General features: G+C 37.9%; 1 protein-coding gene across 1 annotated transcript in view; it reads left to right on the top strand.

The window, feature by feature from the left end:
• Apoltp (Apolipoprotein lipid transfer particle) overlaps positions 1–26273 on the top strand; it is a 2496658-nt gene that overhangs the window by 355995 nt on the left and 2114390 nt on the right. The window contains exon 6 of the mRNA XM_089596186.1: positions 13329–13638. Within this exon, the coding sequence (XP_089452312.1) occupies positions 13329–13638 (310 nt within the window). The remainder of the gene's footprint in view (positions 1–13328; positions 13639–26273) is intronic.

Below are 26273 nucleotides of genomic sequence, written 5' to 3'. Positions count from 1 at the left end.
TGAGATCGTATGGGCGCCAACTTATGTTAAAATACATTTTTTCACATATTTTTTTATCATATGGAACGAGATATAACGTAAAAACTGTGTTTTTTATCACTTAGCGCCCTCTAGTGCTTACATTTTAACTGCGTCCATTATGGGACAAAAATTATTCGAACGTCCGTATTTTGAGCTAAGAAAAAAAAACAAAAATTGAAAAAAAAAGTTTCATACTTTTTGAAAAATCGATTTTAAAATTTAAAACCCAAAAATGAGAGACAAAACCCACCTCAAAATTTTTTTTAATATTTTTATCGTGTTCTACGGAAAAAATTCTATCGAATTGCTAATTTTTTTTTTTTTTTTCCTAATACGCATCGATTGGTCTACAAAATTGAGAATTTTGTCTTCAAAGAAAAAATTCCAAAATTGTGACCGTCACTGACGGCAAGGGTGTTGGCCAAAAAATCTGAAAAAATTCCAGTATTGTTCTCTAATGGAGTACTATTCATTTTCAAAGTTTAGAGAAAAAAAAATTTTTTCTGTCTCCGTTCACGTGGAATGCTCCATACATATATATATTGAAGACTGTTTTAAGTTGATTTAAAATTAGTTACACATTTTTTTATAAAATTTTTTAATGTCTTATTGTAATTTCATTACCACGATAGGTTTGCAAATTGACTGGTATTCTGCCTTCTTTCAATACAGACTCCATCGCTGCCGACACTTCTCAACCAGTTTTGTTTTTATGGGTAAAGCCCATGCATACTTGGATAATACATCTGTTATAGTAAGGATATACTGATACCCTTGTGTTTTTACAAGCGTCAGGTTGCATCTTGACAAGGTCTGTTTGTCAAGTCTTATCCACACCAGATATGTGGTATTTTTAAAGAGCATAATTACGCTTTGCTGTCTCATGGAGACCTCAACAATTTACTCCATGCTTTAATTATCTAGGTTAAGGTTTGCTGGATCAGCTTGATATCATGACAATTTTGTTTCTAAGTTGTACAAAAAAATTTGAAAACTATCTATTTCTTTATTAAACCTATGAAGTTTATGCTGTATTTAGAAGTTGATGTAGTCAAATATAATTATAAGCAGTATAAAAAAATTTAACTCTTACAACTGCGGACGCTTATGCTTAAAACTTCTTTCAAAACAAATATAACTTCATAACACAGTAAAAAACATTGTAAATCCACCTTAATAATCGATAGTGTTAGTTCATACTTCATACGATTTGTGTTTATAACAATTAAAACACACTACGTTTATAATCTTTATTTTTTATTAAAACTTAGGTTTGGCCATTCTAGCTGTTTTGGTACACAGTATCCTTCTTGGATGGCTGTTAAATTTTAACTTAACTAAATTACGTGGCATTTCTATATAAAATACGTACCTAATTCATAGTCAATATGTGTCCATACAATATAGGTATACGTCATATATTTACATAGTAGTATTATTAAAATTTAAATTGAGTAAAGGTGAGCTATTGAGATCTAACTGGCCACTTATTAGTCTGCCCCTCGGTCTTACCAGTATAGCATAAGTAGTTGGAGTAACGGTGAAGGAGAGAAGACATTGCTCGTCAAATAGAGAAGACATACAGGGAAAAAAATTTTAACCTTAATACAAAAGATATTTATCTGAACATATCATGGATTTTATTATTAGTATCTATGGCTTACATAATGCTGATAGATACTTTATACCAAAAGAATTTTCAGCGGCTCAATTGCCAAGGAACGTTGTCAAACATTGGATGAATCAATTACGTTGCAGTTTTAATGATTTAGTGCTTTAAATAAAAAAAATATCATAATTATTAGACGCGAAATTCGCACAAAATTAAATGGTTTGAGGGGTACATTACATTACGTGACTTACAGTATCATCTTGTAACTATTGCTAAGGACCGCAAAAGAATCTTTAAGCATAAAAGTAATAAAGCAAAGTTTTTAAGCTCAATCTTGACATGTAAAGTTTACAATTGGTTTTAAATACGTCAACCCCTTAACCATTTCGATAATAAACTCTGTTTTCCTGTACGTCTTGCGTATGCGCGAAATCATTTAAAAAATATAAAGCTATTTGGTGCCCTACATAATGTGCACTTAATAAGACAATGGTTTATAAATAGCACATCATCGGAGTGATCAAAGAAAGACAGCGATTCTTATAACACAGCATACAAACGCCTTAGACGCCAAAAGCAACAGACAACTTGGATAAGAGGTCACGACGTGGTTGATTCAGTATAGCATACAATAAAAATAATAATGAAATTTTTACTGTATATTCTTAAGAATAGTTACAAAGTTAATTCCTTAAACTGGTGAATATATTGAATTTTCATTTCAATCCTTATTGAGAAATTTTTTCTTATTAAGATCCCTTGCAAAAATCTACAGAACAAAATATATTTTATTCAATAGATTTTCATTTCCTAAATTCAACAGTGTCCATGTTTGTATCCCAAGTGGAGCAAAATCTCAAGATATTTTAGCTCAAAATTTAACTGTTTAACTTGTAGAAAAACCTCTGTCCTTCTTAAAACTGTTATGTCAAATGCTGGTAATGGGTTATTTTCTAAGGATATTTGCCAAGAAAGACATGAAAATCAGATTCATGGTTGGAAATGGCAGACGGTAGCAGAATACCCACACTGGTGTACGTATATATACGTATACATACACAAGTCAAACTCTTCTACTTGACTAGAGCAGTAGACAAAGGAGCTCCTTAACTGTAAAAAAATTATACGTAGTTATTAATTAAGTTACTATTGTCGCCGTACTAACGATAGAATATGTGCATCTCAAACGTGCTCAGTTTTATTTTTTGCTCTCGACTTCAAATTTTCATTCTAACTTCAGTTTTTAATATGAATGTAGAAAAATTATTATATTATCTTTTCTAAAGTTAGCCTTGTATACTGGCTTAGTTAAAAACTCGTCAAAATTCGTAATGATTTAACTAAATTTTTCCAAAAATCAAGATTTTGTCAAGTTCCTTGTATGCTACACTGCTGGCTGTATCAACCCTTACAATCTGTAAATTCAGTAGCTACTAGAACCCCCATTAATTGTAAGACTATTGAGTTCCCAACAGGTCAGGATGTTTATGTAAAGATTAGGGTTAAAGCATTTGTGGCTCTAGGAAAACACGAGATAAGAATGTTTGTGTATGTAGCAGATATGGTTAATGATAGTATTCTTGAAAGTGATTTCTTTGATAAGATACGTTAAATTAAAATAATTCATAGTTTAATATTTAAAAAAACATATTAACGAAATAAAAATGGTGTTATTATTTAACGGATCATGAACATACTGGACATTGTTCCAGTTAATTTACAGAGTAGTATTCAGCAAAATTCTAAAGAATTTAATCATCACCAGGAATCAGAGTTTGTGGATTAACTACTTAAACACAAAGATATTTTCAAAGATGACAATGTTGTAGGAAAATTGAATTCAGTCAAGCATTAGATGCACATAAAAAGGGAACAATAACAGTTAGACAATCGCTAAAAAAGTACCTATTCACAAATTAGAATGAGTTGACATTCTAATAATAGAAATAGAAAAACAAGGAGTTATGAAAAGATCATACAATTTCTAGTGTTCTTCAGTTATCCTGAAGAAAAAAGAAGATGGTTCTACATGACTTTGGGCTAATTTTCAAAAAGTTAATGCAACGACGACTTAAGATTTACACCCTTTACCACAATCTGATGAAACATTATAAAAACTATTAGGAGAATCATGGTTCTTTATATGAGGTTTGAAAAGTGACTCTTGAAAAGTAAAAATCAAGAATGAAGATAGAGAAATCACAGCTTTTTTTATTGAACAAGAATTATGGTAATTCAAAGCCATGCTAGTTAGATTATGTAATGCACCAGTGACTAATGAATGACTTATGAAATAAGTACTTGAAGGATTTTACAATATCTACTTAGTTTATTTAGATGAAATTAAAGTATTAGCAGATTCTTTTGGAGAAATGTTAATGAATCTAGGAAATGTTATTTCTATAGAAGAGAAATTTAATTTCTTGGTCACATCCTATCAAAAAAAAAAAGAAGATATATCTAGAAAAAATTTGGACTATTTTTGAATAGCCAATTCCAAGAACAAAAAAAAACTTACGTTACTTTTCAAGATTTTGCTTTTACTATTGACGATTTATCGAAGGATTCTCAGATATTGCTAGACCTTTTAATGGTTTAAAACTACAGAATAAGTGGACTTCAAAAAGTCAGAAAGTATTTCTAAAATTAAAGGGCATTCTGACATCCCCTCCCATTTTATTTTTTCCTGGGTAAGATTGTACATTTACCTTAGATACCGACGCAGTTAATTACAGATTCGGTTCAGTTTCATCTCATAATCAAGAAAGTAAGAAAAAGATTAAAGCTTATTAAGGTTGACTGTACAGATCGTCGGACAAAAATTTTTGCGTAACTCGTAGGGAGCGATTGATAAGTCAGTAAAACATTTTCATTGTTACTTGTACGAAGGGGAATTTTAAGTTAGAAAAAATTATTCCGCCTCAACTCAGTTGTTATCATTAAAAGAGCTGGATAGTAAGCTAGCAAGATGAGTTGGATTATAAGGTCAGTACAAGTTGAAGATTTTTCCATAAAAGAGGAACAATTTACGAAAATGCAGATGTATTGTCCAGACAGCGATGTGAAGATAAATTCTCTAAGTACTACTATCAAGTTTAAAAAATTTTGAAGGCAGAGGATAAGACAATTGGTTAAACCGTTTTTATGAAAAAAAAACAAGATTAGACTGACAAAAACATAGGTTTGAAGACAAGTCAACGAAAATAATTATTGACATTAAGAAAAATGAGACTCAACCAGATTGTCAACAAATTGCACCAAAAGACGAATGGAAAAAAGTGTACTGTGGTTAATGGGATTCATTTGTTATTAAGGATAAGGTTTTATGTAAAGAATGGATTTTACCAAACTTGAAGATCTAGACTTTACAATTAGTTAATCCAATAAAGAAGATAGGTGAAGTTATACGAGAAGCGCATGATTTACCCATAGAAGGACATTTTGGATGTACAAGACTATTAAAAATATTAGTAGGAAGTTTTACTGGACCACTTTAAAGAAAGATCCTGCGAATTTGTGTCGTACGTGTATGACCTTACTAATAACTTCAGGTCAATATTTTAGGCTTATTCCCAACTTCTTTAATAGGTAAAAAATATCTCCTTCTCATAATAGATGATTTCACAAAATGGATAGAAGCTTTCCCTTTATCAAGCAAAAGGACATAAACAATAACTAAAATTTTTGTTCACAAGTGATTTGTCGTCATGGTGTACGCTAAGATGTGCATACTGATCAGAGTACGAATTTTGATTCTCGTCTAGTTGAAAAATTAGCAGAAGTTTTAGGAACAAAGGAAGCACATACGACACCACGACACCTACAATCAAATAGTGAAGTGTAATGCCAACATCAGACGTTGGTTAGAGATCTTCCAAACATACGATAACCGGGTTTCCTCCAGCTTAGGCGTGTACTGGTGATGATCTTCAAATTCCGCTTTATCTGTCGAGAGGACCTTCTCTCAGCTGAGAAAGTACATGGCAGAAATCCATGACTTGACAAGAACCACGATAGCTATATTACCTTGCAAGATCAAGACTCATTACGATGAATGAGCAATAAAAGTCAATTTTTTCTAAGGACAAGAAGTTTAGTTCTATAATCTACAAAGAACGAAAGGAAAAAGTCCAAAACTCCGGAGTAACCAAGACGGTCCATTTGAAATTGCCAAGAAGGTAAGTGACGTTTACTTTTTCAACAACGTTGGACAAATGCCAGAGTAGAGACGTGAAATAAGATTCATAGAAAACCGCTCCTCATTTCATGTCCAAGGATTTAACCGTGTACCTACGTAACCTGGTTACTTGGAAAACGGATCAAGTAGAGTCGTCATATATCCTGAAATTTATGAATATCCTGTAGCTACAACGGAAGAAAAAAAGTGATATATTCGAGTACTGTATCGTGTTTCGTTTCGTGATTATCGGGATGTCAATCTAAGAAAGCAGGAGATAATGTTGGGTACATTTGTAATACAAAATTGTGGAATGTATAAGTTGCTACACGATCAAAGATGTTTCTATGTGTTCCTAGGTGTTGTTGTTTATTAAAAATGATAGTTTTTTCGGAATTCTAACCTCGAGCTAATTACATCTGTACAATTCTACTAATACAGCTTAGTTTCGTTATGTAAAGTAACGTATTTTAATTGTAACTGGTAATAAAAACTGATAATTGTAACTGGTAAAGTAACGTATTTTAATTGTAACATTATGTTACTGATAACAAAGTTAAATCTATTACTGATAAAATTTTGTAGCCAGAAAAAAATAAATTAGAGTTTCCGCAGTCTTTGCTATCACCAGAACCCCTTTCAGCAGGCCTCCTTTGCTGTACCTCGCTCCTTATCATAGTCCAAAACTATTGATGTCCTTGAAATGCTCTCGAGTTGCTAATACGTTATGCCTTACACGTTTAATGTACTCAGGAAACGCAGAAGTCAAGAGCTCAAGAGTTAACTAAGACCTTGAAGGATATGTGACAGACGTAAAAAAACGATTCTTTCTCTTGGTGGTGAGTTTTTATTGCGTCAGAGTGAGTAAAAGAGGTCTTTCGTTAAATTAGGTCGAGCGATGTTCTTGCAGACTGCGTTGATAGCAAAATTGCTGTGATAGACGTAAAAAGAGCAATTTTTCTCTGGATAATGCTTTTTATGGCATCAAAGTGAGTGAAAGAGGTTGCTGGTTGAATTATGCCAACTTAGGAGCAATATTCTGGCCAAACTCCATTGACAGCAAAGCAGTAGGTCGAAACGATAGTGTTTCATGTTACGATTTTATGTATTGGAAGATAACAATATAATAGTACCAATTGCATTTATCTGACAGGTGCGATTGAAATTTTAGATCAGTGATGATGCAAGGTTGCATGAGTAACAGACAAAATATTAAATACAAGTGTAAGTGTGACTTATAATTTTACGAATTTTGCGATCATTCCTGTCAGAAATTCTACAATTATCTTGAATATCGTGAGATAATTCGTTAATTACAATTTAAAAATTAGTAATTCTAATTAGGAATGAGCAATTTATGTGGGAACAATCTATTTCCTTATACATTTAACACAATTTATTCATGCATACATACATAAAACGTATAATTTTAAAACCAAAATGGATTCTTAGAATGAGGCTGGCCGCATTTTATGTCAACATACAGTAAAAGATGTACGTTAATGCTAATAGGTACGCATACATGTCAGTAACGTATAAATTCCACTAGTCAAATTGGCTTAGGTATATATACATTATATCTTGTACGAACTTATTGAATTAAATAAGTTTTTGCCCATAGTAGGATTTTTTCTTTTTAACTTGGGATATAACACCCCCCTTCTTAGATTCTAGCCACTAAGCAATTATAAATTGAATGACAATTTATGCAAAAGTAAGGATGAATTACTCTCAGATTATTTTAGACGTAATGATAATTTTTTTTATTAGTTTTGAGATTTAAGATGTAAATTTATATTGTAGTTAGAATTTTTTGCAATAAAATTCTATGAGTAAAGTAGTAGCAATTTTTTCAAATGCTGATTTTTTCGTAAACTTTTCTGTCTTAGAACTAAATACTCAAAGCAGTTCTAAAAAGTAAATGTAAAATTTTTATAAATGTATAACTGCTAATTGTATAAGTAAATGTGAGACTTTTTTAGGCTTAAATAAGGATATAATAAGAGCAAGTATGTCTCAATAAGTAAAATTTTTATAGAGAACGTTATAGTACATGTTAATGCACTTGCAATGAGCTCGTTGACAAGAATAGTGCCGTCATTTTTTTAAACAAATTTATATATGTACAAAAGCTGATGTACTACTCCTCACTAGAAAACTTATTTTTTTATGGCTATTATTTACTTACTGTTTTTAGTCAGATATTTGATGAAGTAATAGGGACCTTGTAACGTTAAGTTGTTATCTCTCGTTCTGTTGGGTGCTGGATTTTTCACAATTTTTCGTCCTTATTTTGGGGCATTATATTGCGTTGTACGAGTTTTAGTCTCATTTAATCTTGCAAGGATTTTTTTTACTGTGTGTACACCTACTGCTAGTGAGTGACGTTGGCAAGGTGCCATAGAGGACCTCGAAGACGGGGTTTATTAATAAAAGTAAAGTCTTGTAAAAATATCTCTAAAAATTCGAGAGATATGCTGTACGGCGTTAAAAAAAATTGAAAACAAAACAAATCGATGACATAAACAAAACATAAGAAAAAAAATCATGTATCACTCATAATTACAAAAAAAAAAATAAAAAATGCTTTGAACACTGCAACTTTGCCACTTACACAATACTAAATTCGTATAAGACTCCTTATTAATTATAACATATTATTTTAATTCTAAACTTGTTTAATTTATTTCTCATCTTATCAATATCTATTTGTTGGTAAATATAAAAGAGTGTATAAACGTTTCAGAATGAAATTAGAACCAATTGTTCTCATTCTTCAAATTAAGGATTCGCGACAAAAAACAACTTTTTAAATTCTTAACGCAATCGTATATTCATGAGAACAAAAAGTTATTTTTATCATCACCTTAAAATCACAGCAGTCCTTACTAAGATTAATTTTCAAGAAAAAAAAAAGAATCTCTTTGTTACTAAATTAAGGCTCATAGCATTTTTACCCTGACACGTAACAAACTCCTCATGCTTTTTATCGTTTGTTCAGGATCCTTGATCATTTATTTAGTTGTTGAAGCCCGTATTTAATAATCCTAACAAAAAATAAGCTCGATGACTTACCAGCACGTAAATACGTCTTGCAGATGCCAATCCCTTTAGTAATTGAGCAAAAGGAGGTCTTACACTTCGTAAAGACTAGCTTGAATTTGGTGTGTGCTAAATAGGATAAAATTAGATCTCGTTCACGTAGAAAAAAATCGCATTAAGTATCAAAGGAAAACAAGTGGCATGGACGAGGAAGCGATTTCGTGACCAAAAAAAACAAAGAGACTTAACTAAGCTAAACTGAGAATAAAAACCACTAACTTCGGAGAAATGCAAGAATAAAAACAGTAACTTACTGGCTAAATCGCTCCTAATACGTTCGTGGCATGGAACCAAAGGCCAAAGTCTGCCGAATAAATCATATCACGAAAAATGGACTTATGCCATCGATTGCTCTTTGCCCTCATGGACGAGGGCCATCACGGAGGACTGTAGGGAAGGTACTCACTCTTTCTCCTGATGCTCCTTCAGCTGTGGTGTCTGGAGCACGTCCCAACGAATTTTGTCAACCTCGCTCTTTTTCTTAAACCCTTTTTGTTCTCCCTGATTTCAGCGCTTGAACTTGTTAATTTTACTGGTGGTAATGTACACCCATTTACCTAATCTTTCAAACGTGCATAGTTGCCTATCAACGGGGTACCATCATAGCAACAATCTTTACTTGACAGTATGTAATCCAACAATACAAAGGCATTAAAAAAAAAAAAAAATTATCGTCTAATCCACTCAATTGAGCTTTATGTACAAATCGTGGTAAATTAGCGTTGCTTAGCGAAAATCAAATTTTTAAGAAAAAAAGGACGGACAAACAGATGTTTTTTGCTGCAGCCAGCGCTGGCTATTGCAGGGGTAATATCTATATATACCGTAACATTTTAGGCCACGCTTGCTTACCTATAAGTAGCAAGGCATGGCATGTGGGTATTTCATTACAGGACTGAAGTAATGCGACGGACAGTAGGCACTTAAATGTGCACTAATGGAAGACACCAATGTTTCAACATACAGTTGTTATCTTTATTCTTAAGCAACCCAATACAATTACTACATTAAGAGTGACACTACCTAACTATCCAACCTTGCCTAATTCATTGCAGTCTTAGTCATACTGGTACAGTTTAGGCAGTTGCTGCTCAGCACAATGCTTAGGCAGTAGGGACGGGATATGAGAAAGTAGGCCTACCGTTTTACTGCTACAAACGTGCTAACTGTTGTTCTGAATCCAAGCACCAGGGGATCTGATTGGCCGGTATGGGCACTTAGACACGATAATCCTGGGCAGTGGGCACGTGTCAGCACCTAAGTCCAATAGTACTTGGCAGCACATGTGTGTAGGTTATTGCAACAGCTCAGATCGTTAACAGATATTTGCTGCTGTATCTCTTGCTGACACTTAGTGCTGCTCAACGTTAAAATGTTTTTCACGCGTGCGTCTGAGAAAATGCACGATAACAATGTATATCGTTGCCTCCAAAATCCCACGTCACGATTGCAAAGCAGACAAAAGCGAGAGTGCTCTTCATGTCAGCCTATTGCGTGCCGCTTTGTGCTGCCTTGGTGCCTTAGCTATTTGCATGTGTTGGTATACACACATACCAATGTTTGTGCACGGTCAAGAGTTGACCATGCTGCCCATAGTAGGGATAGGTGCAGGTACCTGAGCTTTGGATAAGATAGGGATACTATACATTGCACCACCTCTCCTTTTGTCTGCTACTGCTTAATATACTATACTTTTACTGTGACGTCAGTTTGCCACGTCACAAATAACTTTTCTGGCAAACATGGGCTTCACCCTGAGTTTTCGCACGTCCTATAGGGTGAGCGTCTGATTCCAGCGAAATACCTATCAGAACGGGTGTGTAGGTTAGTGCTAAGTATCTGTTTGTGTTGAGTGTAGTGAATCATCTTTTTCTTCAGGATTTTGATGGTAATACTGGTAAACCTAAAATTTTTCAGAAAAAGCCGTGGCAGAAAAGTAAAGGAACAGGTAAACAAACAAAAGAAAACTAAAATATGCTTATGAATGTGAGTGCAGGTGCGTAAAAGACACCATTACTGAATGGCGCCGTTTGCTGTTATTAGAACACATAAATCTGTTGCCTGACGTGACACTCTGTTTTTCTTTAAAAAAAACTTTCGTAATTTATAGTTAAAAAAAAATTCTATGTTTGTTTATTTAATTATTTATTTTTTTATGATAATGATTTAGGTAGCCTTTTATAAAAAAACTAAGAGAGCTATATTTTGTGTACTGCCTCCTCTCTAATGTTGGCTTTAGTTAGATCGCCAACCGGGGCAGGTGGGTGACCATGCCAGGTTCCCTTAGTTCTGCATCGCTCGGCTCAAGATATAGGTCATTGAGTCAGGGATTGCCTTCGTTTCTTGACACAGCTGCCCAAGCCTTGCGCCTAGTTGGTTGGCATGAAATTTCTTGCCATCTCATTGTTGAGATTTGTAAGGACAAAGCTTACTTTGGATTCATTATCAACAACCTGGCGTGGGAGTGTGTATCGCTTGAGGTCATTAGTATGGATTCTTATGAAATTTCTTGTCACTTTACCCCTTAGTTTAACTACTACATCTGAGAGCAACTGGCTTACAGTGCAAGGAACTATAAATTTGAGCACGAGTTTTTCAGCAAATTTTTGAGTTCCTGAGGATAGCATCTGATTTCTTAGCATTATTCTATCCCGTAACGTAAACGATTCTACCCTCCACTCGTGATTGTCATATTTTTTCTGTTTCTCCCGTGCTGACTTGATATGTTTCACAACGAAATCTCTAATCATTACCAAGTGGCGTAAGAAATGTTATTTAAACAATCATAAGTTCATTTTAACTCTTTAAAAATTTTTTCCAACGATTTTTTATTCTTCGTTATTTTTAAATTTCCATTTATGAGTTTTTCAGACAGTATTTTATTAATTCGTCGTGATAGCAGATGATTATTATAAAAAAATAATGACTCTATTGGTGATACTATCCAAATCGTTTATTGCTGTAAACAACGTTTCGGCCCGTACAGTAAACCACGTTACAAGGCCCTCATCAGGTACAACTTTCTAAATAAAATTATAAAAATATGAAACAATAATATTTCAAGTCAACAATACTTTACAAGAAAATCGCACAATAATGAACACTCGGATAGCTACGACAATAGCGACTATAGGTATCACGATAGATGGTCGATCAAAAAATACGCACTTCTTAAGTTCCAATCGTGCTTATGTACTATCGGTCAGTGTAAGTGTGTCACTGTACATGAGTATATTTAAGTCACACAACGCTACAGCCACGTGTCTATTGTACGGGCCGAAACGTTGTTCACAGCAATAAATGATTTTGATAGCATCACAAAGAGGGTCATTATTTCTTCATAGTATTCTTTTAACTTTTACCTCACCTCCTTCTTTTATAATTTTTGTCAAAAATCATATTTTCAAATAAAGAAGTGAATTTATTAGACAAAAGTTTTAATTTTAACTTTAATATTGAAAATACTACAAAAATGAAATAATTACTTGCAGTCGAATGCGAAACTATACTTTCGAACACCAAACTCTGACCTCATAATCTGATTAAAAACGTACAAAAAGAGAAACATCTGTTATCAAGTATTATTAAAGAAGATCTATACACAGCCAAAAAAACTTTAAGCATATAGCACGTAGTATTAAAAGTAAAGTAAAATAAAACGATATTCATGTGACTAGGGTGGACAAGGGGAAAACTGATATTTAAATAGATAAACATCAATATATTTTTAAAACTTCTGATTTCATATCCTGTGGCAGTTTTATTTAACTAAAAAAGACCATTTTAGAAAATTTTAACAGGAAATAATAGCCTTACAAAAACAGGTTTTTTTATGTTATCTAGGATAACGGAAGCTTTTTTTTGCGCCAGCTTAGATGTTTTGATAAACCTACCATTTGACTCTTGTAACTGATTCATTTCGTTTTACTTATAATTATCAACGTTACACTCAATATTTACATTTTTTGGGATCAAAATGTGACGTTGACAGATATTTTTCGATCTATTTGCATGTAGCAGTTGTGCATGTGTAAGTACATACACCCGCTAAGGATTTTCCTATTTTTCTGTCAGTGTAACGTCTACTGCACATGCGTTACCGTGGTTCAACTACTACCTTAACAGGCATTGTGATTCATCTTTCAATTAAGGCAATTCATGGCTAGTTTTTTCACTATTCACCTTTGTTTGAATGTCAATATATAAGCCACCAGAATTTTTTCCATACTCTACTTTTTTAATAATTTTTATATTCAGAGTGCTTTATTTTTCCTGGCTAATTTTTTGTTGAGCAATATTAAGCATTTTTCATTCATAATGTAGGCGTGTTTAGGTATAAAACCACTTCTTTTTATCATAGTTATTATGATTATGTTAAGATGTCTAACATTCTTTATTATGAATATTTTTCCACAGATACTTGAAGCACTAAAAGCTGTAGGAAATGCGGGAGTCGTTACAGATACTTTATTAAGATTCTTAGAAACGTGTATCAGAGATGACAGTGGATTTGTTAGTATAGAAGTAAAGCTTGCTGCTGTGGATGCTCATCGAAGATTTCCTATGTGCCTTAGTTTACGGGACAAATTATTTCTTGGAATGTACAGAAACTTTACCTTAGACACAGAATTGCGGATTGCCTCATATTTACAAATAATGAACTGTCCTGATTACAATATCATTAATATCATAGAAAAAATTCTTCGGGAAGAAGTGGTAAATCAAGGTATTGTATAATATTAAATCTTTTGATTCTCTACAAGGAAATTTTTTGTATAAATATTTACATTCATCGTTTTGTACATTAAGTTAAATAAAATTACCTATCAAATGTAAGTTAATTTTTATGTGCTATATTAATTAAGAAGTAACCTTATAAATAAAAAACACAAAGTTATAAATTATCACGAAAATAAAAAGTTTTTACTTAATGCTTAAAATTTCACTATACTTGAAAAAAAAATTATTCCAAAAATCTTAGAATACTTTAAACTAATAATGCACAAAGTTATATTAACAAAAATATACATATGCTCACTAATAGGAGTATAAGATAGTTTTTGCCATAACAATCAGTTTTCCTACAAACTTAGTTAACATACTTCTTGACATTATAACCGTACATCTAGTACTACTGCAGCTTGTAGAATTGCCATACCGCTCCATAAAAAAAGTTTTCAAATGTCAACCTATAACATAAAATTAAAATTATTTATTATTAATAGTAAGAACTTGATTAAAAAGTTATGTTTTATATGAAGTACACTTATAATGTTATTTATAGTATTTTCGTTTTTTATGGCAAATTTCTAATTTTTTTATTTATTTATTTTTTCTTTTTTTAGAAAAAAATCATCTTTTTTCTATATTATTTAGCATTTAAAAGTATGCATAGTTCTTATTTCATAAGCAGAGCTTGTAATATAAGTAAGGTTTTATTTTTTCTGATATAAAAATTTTTATGAACTGGAGATGAATGTATTAATGGAGATTAAAATTTATACGTCATACTTTTATTCCCACTTCTTCTTATAATACATAGTAATAATTTTTTTTTTTTATTAAAGAAATTAAAATAAAGCTTGTGTTTTAGATAGTTATTATTTATTCAGTAAAAACCTAAACTTTTTACTCCTAAAAAACATGAAGAAAGTAGATTTTTTAATAATACCTTTGGTTTATGAACTAGATATTAGAGTTACGTAAGTAAATTCTCAATTTTCGGGTCCTAACATCTTAATTCTATAAAAAACCCTGTTATCACAAAATTAAAATTCTTGCCCTTGTGTATAGTTTTATCATGTTTTTTACGAGACTCTAAAGCAAAGTTTCAGATTATTTTTCTTCTTATGTGTTATCGGTTTATTTAAACGAATTTCCAGAGATAAATAATGCATTTCAATGCTGCTTAACCGTTTTAAAATTTATTTCCTCGTGACTGAAGTGATTTATTAAATTCAAATACATTTACAAGCATGTTATTCTACTTTATTCAAAATGAGATGGTGTTTTAAATATACATTGTGGTTGTTACATCCACAACTAACACTAAGTAAACTTTTTTTAAATAATCAGAAAGCAGGCTGTTAGGCAGTAAGCCTAACAGTACGTCGTGACATGGCACTACTCTGTCTTTTTATCACCTACATCATGAATAGGCTTCTAACTGAATATTTAATATTAGTATACTGATTAAAACCTCAATTTCTTACCAAATATCTTAACTCCATGGATAATTGCACGACTTCATCAACGTCATATTAAGTTTCAGCTATTCAAATATTGTTTTATGAAAAACAAATCTATATTTGTACATTGTCTGCTTGCAACGTCATACATAAGTATCCAAGCATCCATCGACTTCTGGTTTTGTGGTAAAACTTATTAAACACTATTAAAAAGTATGAACACATTGTTTTTTTAAATCTTTTATAAGAACTGCTTAATAGAGAGAAATAGTATAATTCTTGTGATAACAGAAGCGTGGTAAGCCTAGGAAAGAGCCTTCTATGTAAAAATTGTTTCAACGGTATTTGTCCATTTTTGACTTAAACTTTAATTCATAAAAAAAAAAATTTCAAGATGTAAAAAAATTTTTTTAATCGTTTGATACTATTATACAGTACAAGGTTATAACCTAACGGTAATAGAAAACCAGGAAGCATATCACAAATTATAAATTATTATTCTAGGCATTGTAGGATATTTTCATTAGGGTCCTTGACAAAAAAAGTAACAGTGATATTATTTTATTAATTTCAAATTTAAATTGCAATGTATAAGGCGTGAAGCTCAAAACACCAAACAACAGTTTTTTACGTAGATTCTGTCTGAAAGAAAAAACCAACATTAGTCCTGCATGTCTCAAAAACTTGTGAGATTCTGTTACTTACGCAGATAATTTAACATAAAGCAATACCATGCGAAATGCATCAATGGATTTCTGTTTGTAGCGTACCAAAAAAATTGTACAAAAAGTGATTTAATAGATTATTTCATAAAAAACAAAATGCCAACTTTCAATTATCAATGTGAAATTTGAATGATTAACATTACTTAAATACCATCATTCAGGACCCTTAAAATTTGCTATACAAGCTTACTACTACTACTACTACTACTTTTACACCTGCTACCACTACAACAATCCCGGGTGGGGTGGGGTTTTCGCTAGTTTCTCCATACCGGGCGCTTCCCCAGGTGGCGGATAGGGGCATCCTCTTAAAATAAGAGGTGACGATGGGCAGCTGGGGTGGCTCTCTATGGTGGTGGTCGGGGGCGTGGATCGGGGGGCGTGTGTGGCGCTGGCGTGTGTATCTGCGGCGGTGTGGACGGGGGACTAGTGCCCCATGCCTCCATCGGTGTGGATGTATGGGCCGGCTCTGCTTGTGCTCCTTGTTCTTAGCTTTTTGCTGCTTCCGTGAGTGGCACTCCATTGCTTGATGCGGGCCAACAAAAACTAGCACCCGTCGTGTATAGAAGTAAGCGGCGGTTAAAACATTCTTCTCAGATACATGCATCACACACTCTTACTAAACAAACTCAGGGACACTTACGGATTGTTCTGGGTTGCGTGTGGCAGGTCCTTTTCCGGGCTTGCGTTGGGGGCCCGGCCACGGGTGAAGCCGGATGATGAGGCCCGGGTAAGTCTGGGTAACCACATCTGATATGGCTGTACGCCTCATGAACAAAAAAGACGTGGTGGGCCGACTAATCTAGGCTTACTACCACTGAGGAGGCTATATGGCGGCACCTTAGTGCCTTACGCCAGCCCGTTTTGTCGGGTTGTCTGCGTGGTCTCGGGACTGTACGCCTGCCGCTCGTCTCGCTGGGATGACCGTTGTGTACCAACAAATACATACATTACACACGAACACCCTTCTTACACTTGTTACTCAACGCCAGGGCAGTCTCCGCGAGTGGGACTGAGGGAGAGTGGCGACTCCCGGCCGGCCCGAGCAAGTAGCATCTCTCTCTGGTAACAGAGAGGGCTGCTGCCCTGGTTTTAACCCTTTTTAAATGCTTATTTCTAGGAAAAAAAGGGTAGTGCTGGCCTTCTCGGGTCAGTACGAAACTAAAAAGATGCCAAAATGAAAAACGTCGATGTAAAACAGGTACCCCAGGCGGTAACCTCTCTGAGGGAATCCGCCGTCAGTTCCGATCCGGTGAAAGCCCGGGTGACTGACGCAGGCCCCACAGATTCTGGGGGGGGGGGCCACAAAGACGTGTCTTATGGCCAACAGGGACTGCTAAATGTTCCATGGCCTTTCTTTTCAGACAAAGGACGACGAGGAAGCCTGTCGAGTATAGGCACTAACGACACCGAGGTTAGCAAGGTGTCGGTATTTAGCAACCAGACCCAGGAAGAGCTTGCCTCTTTAGAAGAAAGTGCCACTAGGCTCGGAGTAAAGCGACAGCAAGTTGCTGATAAAGTCCAATCAGCAACGAATGACATTACAGAGACGCTAAAACTGATTAATGATAAGTACGGCAACACAGCGAACGCTGTTAAAAATGGGCTCAAAGCGGCGCTTAAGCATCTTCAAGAGGCAGAGGTGCTGAGAGAACACTGTCTTACTGAAGAAGATTTGTACATGAACGCTTGGAAGTCGTCATTTGAATCCCTGCAGTGGAGGGAAAAAAGGCGAGATAATTTCCGTCGGCATGTACAGAAACGAACCCTGAACACTGCCTTAAAGAAAATAGAACGAAATAAGAGAAACAGGAGCCCATCGGACAGCCCTGAAAAACGCCAGCATACTATGTCTTTAAAGAAAAAGAAGACAGGTAGCGGCAAACAAGAGGGAATTCCCCTGAATGACAAAACGAGCCAGAAAAAAAAAGTGGACCCCACAACAACAGTAGTAGTAAAAATGGCTGAAGGGCAGACCTTTGCAACGGTGCTGAAGACTATAAAGGCGAACTTTGACCCCGATAAGGCTAAAGTGGCAGTCCAAAGTGTTGTCACTACAAAAAAAGGAGACATACTTATTAAAGCCAAAGGTGTAGAGAATGCTACTGCATTCTCACAGCAAATTAAATAGTCGGTAGCCGGACAGGGTACCGTGAAAATGAGCGACAGAAAAGTGACATTAGAGGTCCGAGACCTGGATGCCATTGTAGAGGAAGATGAGGTCAAAGAGGCTTTCGCTAGGACTTTTGGACATCAGAGCCAGGAGCTAGAAGTTGCTCTCTTAAAGCCAAATGCCAGAGGACAGAGGCTGGCTTTAATCAAGGTGGACGAAACAACTGCCAGACAAGTAGAAAAGGAAGGCAGGTTACGAGTTGGCTTTGTAAGCTGCCGAATTCGAAGAAGAATCGAAGTAACAAGATGTTTTAAATGCCTGGGATATGGACACGTCTCGGGCAACTGTAAGGAAGAAAACAGATCCAAGCTTTGCTTCCGGTGTGGAAGCTCAAACCACCGGAAGAAAGAGTGCCTAGGTCCAGCACGGTGCTTCCTTTGCCCAACAACGGACAACAAGCACGAAGCAGGCAGCGGAAGCTGCCCTTTATTTAGAAGAGCCCTGAAAGAGGCCAGGGATAAGGCCCAAGCAGAGTCAAAATAAGGCAGAAAGGCCTTCAGTGGAAAGACAGGCTTATGTGGACCCACGCTGCGCTGGGTACTTTTTACCTATCAGCAAGGGAAAGCATTAAGCTTATGGTGGTGCTGGCTGAGTAGGCGGCCTACTATGAAGCGCTAGACAAGGTGCTGGTCCTCAGGGACCCCGAGTCCTTTTCAGGACTCGAGAGCATCAGCACCTCTAGCAAATGGTGGCGAGTTAGCTCGTTAATGCTGTTAGACGCGATGGTCTCCCTGGTGGCTCCACCCTGAAGTTATGCTAACGCGGTTCCGGGGTGGATCAAAAGCCACGCGGCATGGGGGGGGTTTTAGTGGGTATGGGTGGTCTAATAAAAAAAATCCACCGAGTCCCACACTACCGCTGTCCCTGCGGTGTGCCTCAATGCATTTCCGCTCCCTCCACAAAAAAAAAAAAAAAAAAAAAAAAAAAAAAAAAAAAACCACTACAACAATAACCACTACTTCTGCATTTACTATAATCTACTACTACTTTCCTACTTCTACTACTTACTTAAACTCTACTAGAACTACTACTGTCCAAAGTGTTGTCACTACAAGAAAAATAGACATACTTATTAAGGCCAAAGGCGTAGAGAATGCTATAGCATTCTCACAGCAAATTAAAAAGTTGATAGCCAGACAAAGTACTGTCAAAATAAGCAAAAATAAAGTGACATTAAAGGTCCGAGACCTGAATGCCATTGTAAAGCAAAATGAGGCCAAAGAGGCTTTTGCTAGGACTTTTGGACTTGAGAGCCAGAAGCCAGAAGTAGCTCTCTTAAAGCTAAATGCCAGAGAACAGAGACTAGCGTTGAGAAAGGTGAACAAAGCAACTGCCAAACAAGTAGAAAAAGAAAGCAGTTAACGAGTTGGCTTTGTAAGCTGCCAAATATGAAGAAGAATTAAAGTAACAAGATGTTACAAATGCCTGGAATATAAAGACGTCTTAGGCAACTGTAAGAACAAAAACAGATCTAAACTTTGCTTCCGGTGTGAAAGCTCAAATTATTAAAAGGAAGAGTGTCCAGGCCCAGCACGGTGCTTCCTTTGCCCAACAACGGACAACAAGCCCAAAGCAGGCAGCGGAAGCTCCCCTTCATTTAGAAAAGCCCTAATAGAGGCTGGCAATAAGGCCAAAGCAGAATCAAAAAAAGGCAAAAAGGCGTTAAGTTCAAAGACAGGCTTATGTGGATCCACCATGCGCTGGGTACTTTTTACCTATCAGCAAGGGAAAGCATTAAGTTTATAGTGGTGCTGGCTAAGTAGGCGGCCAACTATGAAGCGCTAGACAAAGTGCTGATCCTCAGGGACCCCAAGTCCTTTTCAAGACTCAGGAGCATCAGCACCTCTAGCAAATGGTGACGACTAAGCTCGTTAATGCTGTGAGACGTGATGGTCCCCCTGGTGGCTCCACCCTGAAGTTAAGCTAACGCGGTTTCAGGGTGGATCAAAAGCCACGCGGCATGGGGGGTTTTAGTGGGTATAAGTTGATTAATGAAAAAAATTCACTGAGTCCCACACTACCGCTGTCCCTGCGGTGTGCCTCAATGCATTTTCTCTCCGTCCACAATAGAAAAAAAAAAAAAAAAAAAAAACTACTACTACTACTCTTATCATCTCCTGGCAGGGGTCTTGCTAGTTTCTTTATACCCAGCCCTTTAGCTAGTTTCTTCATACCGGGCGCTTCCCCAGGTGGCGGATAAGGGCATCCTCTTAAAATATGAGGTGACGATGGGCAGCTGAGGTGGCTCTCTGTGGTGGTGGCCGGTGGCGTTTATCAGGGGGCATGCGTGGCGTTGGCGTGTGTATCTGCGGCGATGTGGACGAGGGACTAGTGCCACATGCCTCCATCAGTGTGGATGCATGATCCCGCTCTGCTTGTGCTCCTTGTTCTTCGCTTTTTGCTGCTTCCGTGGGTGGCATTCCATTGCTTGATGTGGGCCAACAAAAACTAGCACCCATCGTGTATTAAAGTAAGCGGCGGTTAAAACATTCTTTTTAGATACATGCATCACACCTTCTCACGAAACAAACATAGGAACACTTACGGATTGTTCTGGGTTGCGTGTGGTGGGTCCTTTTCCGGGCTTGCGTTAGGGGCCCGGCGACGGGTAAAGCTGGATGATAAGGCCCGGGTAAGTCTGGGTAACCACATCTGATATGGCTGTACGCCTCATAAATAAAGAAGACGTGGTAGGTCGACTTATCTAGGCTTACTACCACTGAGAAGGCTATATGGCGGCACCTTAGTGCCTTACGCCAGCCCGTTTTGTTGGGTTGTCTGCGCAGTCTCGGGACTGTACACCTGCCGCTCGTCTTGCTCGAATAACCGTTGTGTACCAACAAATACATACATTACCCACAAGCACCATTCTATTACTTGTCACTCAACGCTAGGGCAGTCTCCGTGGGTAGGACTGAGAAAGAGTGGCAATTTCTGACAAGCCCGAGCAAGTACCGGTTCTCTCTGACAATAGAGAAAGCTGCTGCCCTGATTTTTATCCTTTCCGAGTACGTATTACAAGGAATAAAGGGTAGTGCTCGCCTCCGAGAGTCAGTAAGACACTAAAAAAGATGCCAAAATAAAAAACGTCGATGCAAAACTAGTACCCCAGGCAGTAACCTCTCTAAGGGAATCCGCTGGCAGTTCCGATCTCGTAAAAGCCCAGGTGACTGTCACAGGCACCATGGATTCTTGGGGAGAAAGAGGGCACAAAGACTTGTCTCATGGCCAACAGGGACTGCTCAATGTTCCATGGCCTTTTTTTACAGAGAAAGGATGAAGAAAAAGCCAGTCGAGTATAGGCACTAACGATACCGAGGTTAGCAACGTGTCGGTATTTAGCCAACAGCCCCAGAAAGAGCTTGCCTATTTAAAAGAAAGTGTCACTAGGCTCGGAATAAAGCGACATCAAGTTGCTGATGAAGTTCAATCAGCAACAAATGACATAACAGAGACGCTACAACTAATTAATGATAAGTACGGCAACACAGCGAACGCTGTTGAAATTGGGCTCAAAGCGGCGCTTAAGCATCTTCAAGAGGCAGAGGTGCTATGAAAACGCTGTCTCACTAAAGAAAATTTGTATACCAACGCTTGAATGTTGTCATCTAAATGCCTGCAGTGGAGAAAAAAAAGGCAAGATAATTTCCGACTGCCTGTACAGAAACGAACCCTGAACACTGCCTATAGGAAAATAGAACGAAGTAAGAAAAACAGGAGCCCATCGAACAGCCCTAAAAAACGCCAGCAGGCTATGTTTTTAAAGAAAATGAAGACAGGCAGTGGCAAACAAAAAGGAATTCCACTAAATGACAAAACAAGCCAGAAGAAAAAAGTGGACGCCACAACAACAGTAGTAGTGGAGATGGCTGAAGGACAGACCTTTGCAACGGTGCTGAAGACTATGAAGGCAAACTTCGACCCCGATAAGACTTAAGTGGCAGTCCAAAGAGTTGTCACTACAAAAAAAGGAGACATACTTATTAAAGCCAAAGGTGTAAAGAATGCTACTGCTTTTTTACAGCAAATTCCAAAGTCAGTAGCCGGACAGGATACCGTGAAAATGAGCGACAGAAAAGTGTTATTAGAGGTTCGAGACCTGGATGCCATTGTAGAAGAAGATGAGGTCAAAGAGGCTTTCGCTAGGACTTTTGGACATCAGAGCCAGAAGCCAGAAGTTGCTCTTTTAAAGCCAAATGCCAGAGGACAGAGGCTGGCTTCAATAAAGGTGGACGAAGTATCTGCCAGACAACTAGAAAAGGAAGGCAGGTTACGAGTTGGCTTTGTAAGCTGCCAAATTCGAAGAAAAATCGAAGTAACAAGATGTTTTAAATGCCTGGGATATGGACACGTCTCGAGCAACTGTAAGAAAAAAAACAGATCCAAGCTTTAATTCCGGTGTAGAAGCACAAACCACCGGAAGAAAGAGTGCCTAGGTCCAGCACAGTACTTCCTTTGCCCAACAATGGACAACAAGCACGAAGCAGGCAGCGGAAGCTGCCCTCTATTTAAAAGAGCCCTAAAAAAGGCCAGGCATAAGGCCCAAGCAGGATCAAAATTAGGCAGAAAGGCCTTAAGTTCAAAGATAGTCTTATGTGGACCCACGATGCACTGGGTACTTCTTACCTATCAGAAAGGAAAAACATTAACCTTATAGTGGTGCTGGCTAAGTATGCGGCCTACTATGATGTGCTAGACAAGGTGCTGGTCCTTAGGGACCCCGAGTCATTTCTAGGACTCGAAAGCATTAGCACCTCTAGCAAATGGTGGCGAGCTAGCTCGTTAATGCTGTGAGACGCGATGATATCCCTAGTGGCTTCACCCTGAAGTAATGCTAACGCGTTTCCAGGGAGGATCATAAGCCACGCGGCATGGGGGGGGTTTTAGTGTGTATGGGTGGTGTAATAAAAAAAATCCACCGAGTCCCACACTATCGCTTACCCTGCGGTTTGCTTTAATGTATTTTATCTTCCTCTACAAAAAAAAAAAGAAACTACTACTCCTACTACCACTACTACTACTACTACTATTACTTTTAAGTGGGGTTTTTCTAGTTTTTTTATACCAGGCGCTTCCCTGGGTGGTACATAGGGGCATCCTTTAAAGATATAAGGTGACGACGGGCAGTTGGGGTAACTCTCTGTGCTGGTGGTTCTGGGCATAGATTGGGAGACGTGTGCATCGTTGGTGTGTGTATCTGTAGTGATGTGGCTTGGATACTCGTGCCCTTTGTCTTTATCAATGTAGGTGCATAAGTCAGCCTTGCTAAAGCTCCTTATTTTTTATTTTTTGCTGCCACCGTAGGTGGCACCTCAATGGTTGATACACGCCAACAGCGTAGCACTCGTCCTGTATAGAAGTGAGCGGCTGTTATTACATTATTCTTAGATACGTGCATTAAACTTCTACTAAAGAAACACAGGTATTCTTATAAATTGTCCAGATGCAGGTGACAGGGCCTTTTCCAAACTTGCGTGTAAGGCCTGGCGGTGGGTGAATTCGAACGATAAAGCCCAGGTAAGTCTGCGTAACTACATCTGATATAGCTGTTCGCCCCATAAGCGAAAAAGACGTGAAGAGCTGACTAATATAGGCTTACTACTCCCGAGAAGGTTCTATGGCGCCACACCAGCTTAAAGCCGCACTCAAATACCTACGAGAGGCAGAGGTATCAAGAAAAGGCCTTATTATAAAGAAGAAGTGTATGCAAACACTTGGAAGTCGTAATATGAGTCCCTGCAGTGGAGGAAGCAAAGACGAAATAATTTCGGATGGCATGTACAGAAAAGAACCCTGAGCACTTCCCTAAAAAAAATAGAACAAAGTAAAAGAAACAGGAGCCCATTGGACAGCTCTTAGAAATGCCAGCAAACCGTGCCTTAAAAAATAAAAGGAAGCAGCCAGTGGCAAACAAGAAGAAAGTCTTCTGAATAAGAAAACAAGCCAGAAGAAAATAGTGGATGCGACAACAACAGTAGTAGTGAAGATGGCTGAAAGGCTGACCTTTGCAAAGTCGCTGAAGACGATGAAGACGAACTTTGAACCTTATAAGGCTAATAAGGCCGTTCAAAGTGTTGTCACTACAAAAAAAAGAGACATACTTATTAAGGCCCAAGGTTTTGAGAATGCTTTTGCATTCTCACTGCCAATTGGAAAGTTGGTAGCTGGGCAGGATACTTTAAAAATAAGCATGACGTTACAGGGCCGCGACCACGATGCTATTGTTGAGAAAGATGAGGTCAAAGAGGCTTTTGCTAGGATCTTAAAACTTAGGAGCCAGGAGGCAGAAGTAGCTTTCTTAAAACCTAATGCCAGAGGACAGAGGCTGGCGTTAATAAAGGTGGATTAAGCAACTGCCAGACAAGTAGAAGAGAAAGGCAGGTTACGAGTTGGCATCGTAAGCTAACGAATACGAAGAAAAATTAAAGTAACAGAATGTTACAAATCACTGAGATATAAATACGTCTCAGACAACTGTAGAGAAGCAAACAGATCAAAGCTTTGCTTCCGGTGTGAAAGCTCTAATTACTGAAAAAAAGAGTTTTCAGGCCTAGCACGTTGCTTCTTTTGCCCAACGACAGTAAACATAACCTTGTCGCAGACCATGCTGCTTTTAGCCTAGGTTGGGTGAGGGGACTTTAAACTAATGTCATACCATTCTTTCTTACACTTACCATCAACCCACTATCCTAAGGCACAGTTTCTGACACACTTCTAAGCAGTAACACTGATAGACTTTAATGCTGTGGCTAGGCCCTGCCACTGGTTGGAGGTGGACGCGTTTGCTAGCGACCCTGCATTTAGGCAGAAGAAAAGGTAAGACTGGATGCAGTGACCGGGGAGGCCTGGGTATTTCTTCTGCGGATAAAGTCGTACGTCTGGTAACAAAAATGATGTGGCGAATCTTTTAAGTTAGAAGTCTGGCCATTGACGGACTACATAAAGAGCACATATAGTGCATACCAGATGGTACTCTCCGGCACAGCCAGGGCTAATGGAATGGCGGTTGATTTGTGCTGGTTCGCGGTTTGGGCTTGGCACGACATGGAAGAACCTTAAACCTACACTCTGACAGTACCGTATCACCCAGTTTACCACTCCTTGGAACTCCTTAAAAGTAATTTCTAGCCCAGGGTAAAAGGCTTTTCATGTTTGCCATGCAGTGCCACCCGTGAGTGGCTAAAGGGAGATCCTGGGCAGTACGGTGATACCTAGGCTGAGTGCCGAAGTGACATGAGCTGTTTTTGGCTCTTGCTGACTACAAAATAGGAGGTTTGATCCCTAACCAGGCCCGATTAATCGGCTAACACTGGAGAGGACGCGGCCTGGAGGCTGGCTGGTCGCGCCGCTGCTGCGGTCTCATTGACTTGGTAGGGGTTTGTTGGGCTAGGCTGGTGTTAGGGTGAGGCAGTTCTTGCCAGGCTTTTGCACTTGCTCCGCTTGGCGGGCACTTGCTTGGATGAGTGGGATTGCTGATGTGGCGTTACTGGTCTGCCTTGGTTGTGCGGCTTCTCCAGTGTAGTGAGTGCGTTTTGTTACGTGATGTCTGCCGGAAACTCTCCAGAGAGCGGATCGCTTCATGGTTGAGGCGTGATGCTCGAGGAAGTGGAAGTAAACTAGCGTGGCAGGGCGTGCTATATCTCGAGGTTACCCACCTGGTCCAAAAATGCCCTTCAGACACGTGCTGAGGGTGGATGGCAGCCTCCACTAGTTGAGGGATCTAGATGAATCAGTAGGAATCTCAGGATGAAGCTTATTTATTGCAAACATAGACTCTTAAACTACAACTACAGGAACAGAAAAGAAAAATGAGGAGCAACAGCGGGTCGACTTTACTGTGAAGCCTGTTGCTGCTGGCGCCACTGGAGTGGGCAGACCTACTCGAGAGGCCCAACTTTGTGAGATTGCTGACGCAGCGTTCGATACTCTTGTCAAAGCGGTGTTGCAACTGAGGGCGCTTGTGGCTTAGCACACTAACACAGTAAAACCTATAATGGGTAATGTTGGGTTAGTGGCAGTTGCTATAGGCACCCTTTGGCGCCTCCAGTCGAGGCTTGAGGAGAGTGAAGACCTTTCTCCACATTCCACATCTCTAGATGCTGCAACAAAAGCAAAGACAAGGGGAAAATAAAAGCGGGGGGAAAGACCTCGAATCCAAAGGTGACGCCAGAGAAGGCCACATAAAAGGCGAAAGGGCCCAGCCTTCAGCCACATGCAGAGAGGGTGTGGCTGTCACTGAGGATAAAGTAGTATAATGGACAAAGGTCCAAAAAAA

Source organism: Copidosoma floridanum, unplaced genomic scaffold (assembly GCF_036245765.1).
Source record: "Copidosoma floridanum isolate Cflo_tuat_1 unplaced genomic scaffold, Cflo_Japanese_pri ptg000004l, whole genome shotgun sequence".
Classification (NCBI taxonomy): Eukaryota; Metazoa; Arthropoda; class Insecta; order Hymenoptera; family Encyrtidae; genus Copidosoma; species Copidosoma floridanum.
This window is presented reverse-complemented; position numbering and strand designations above follow the sequence as displayed.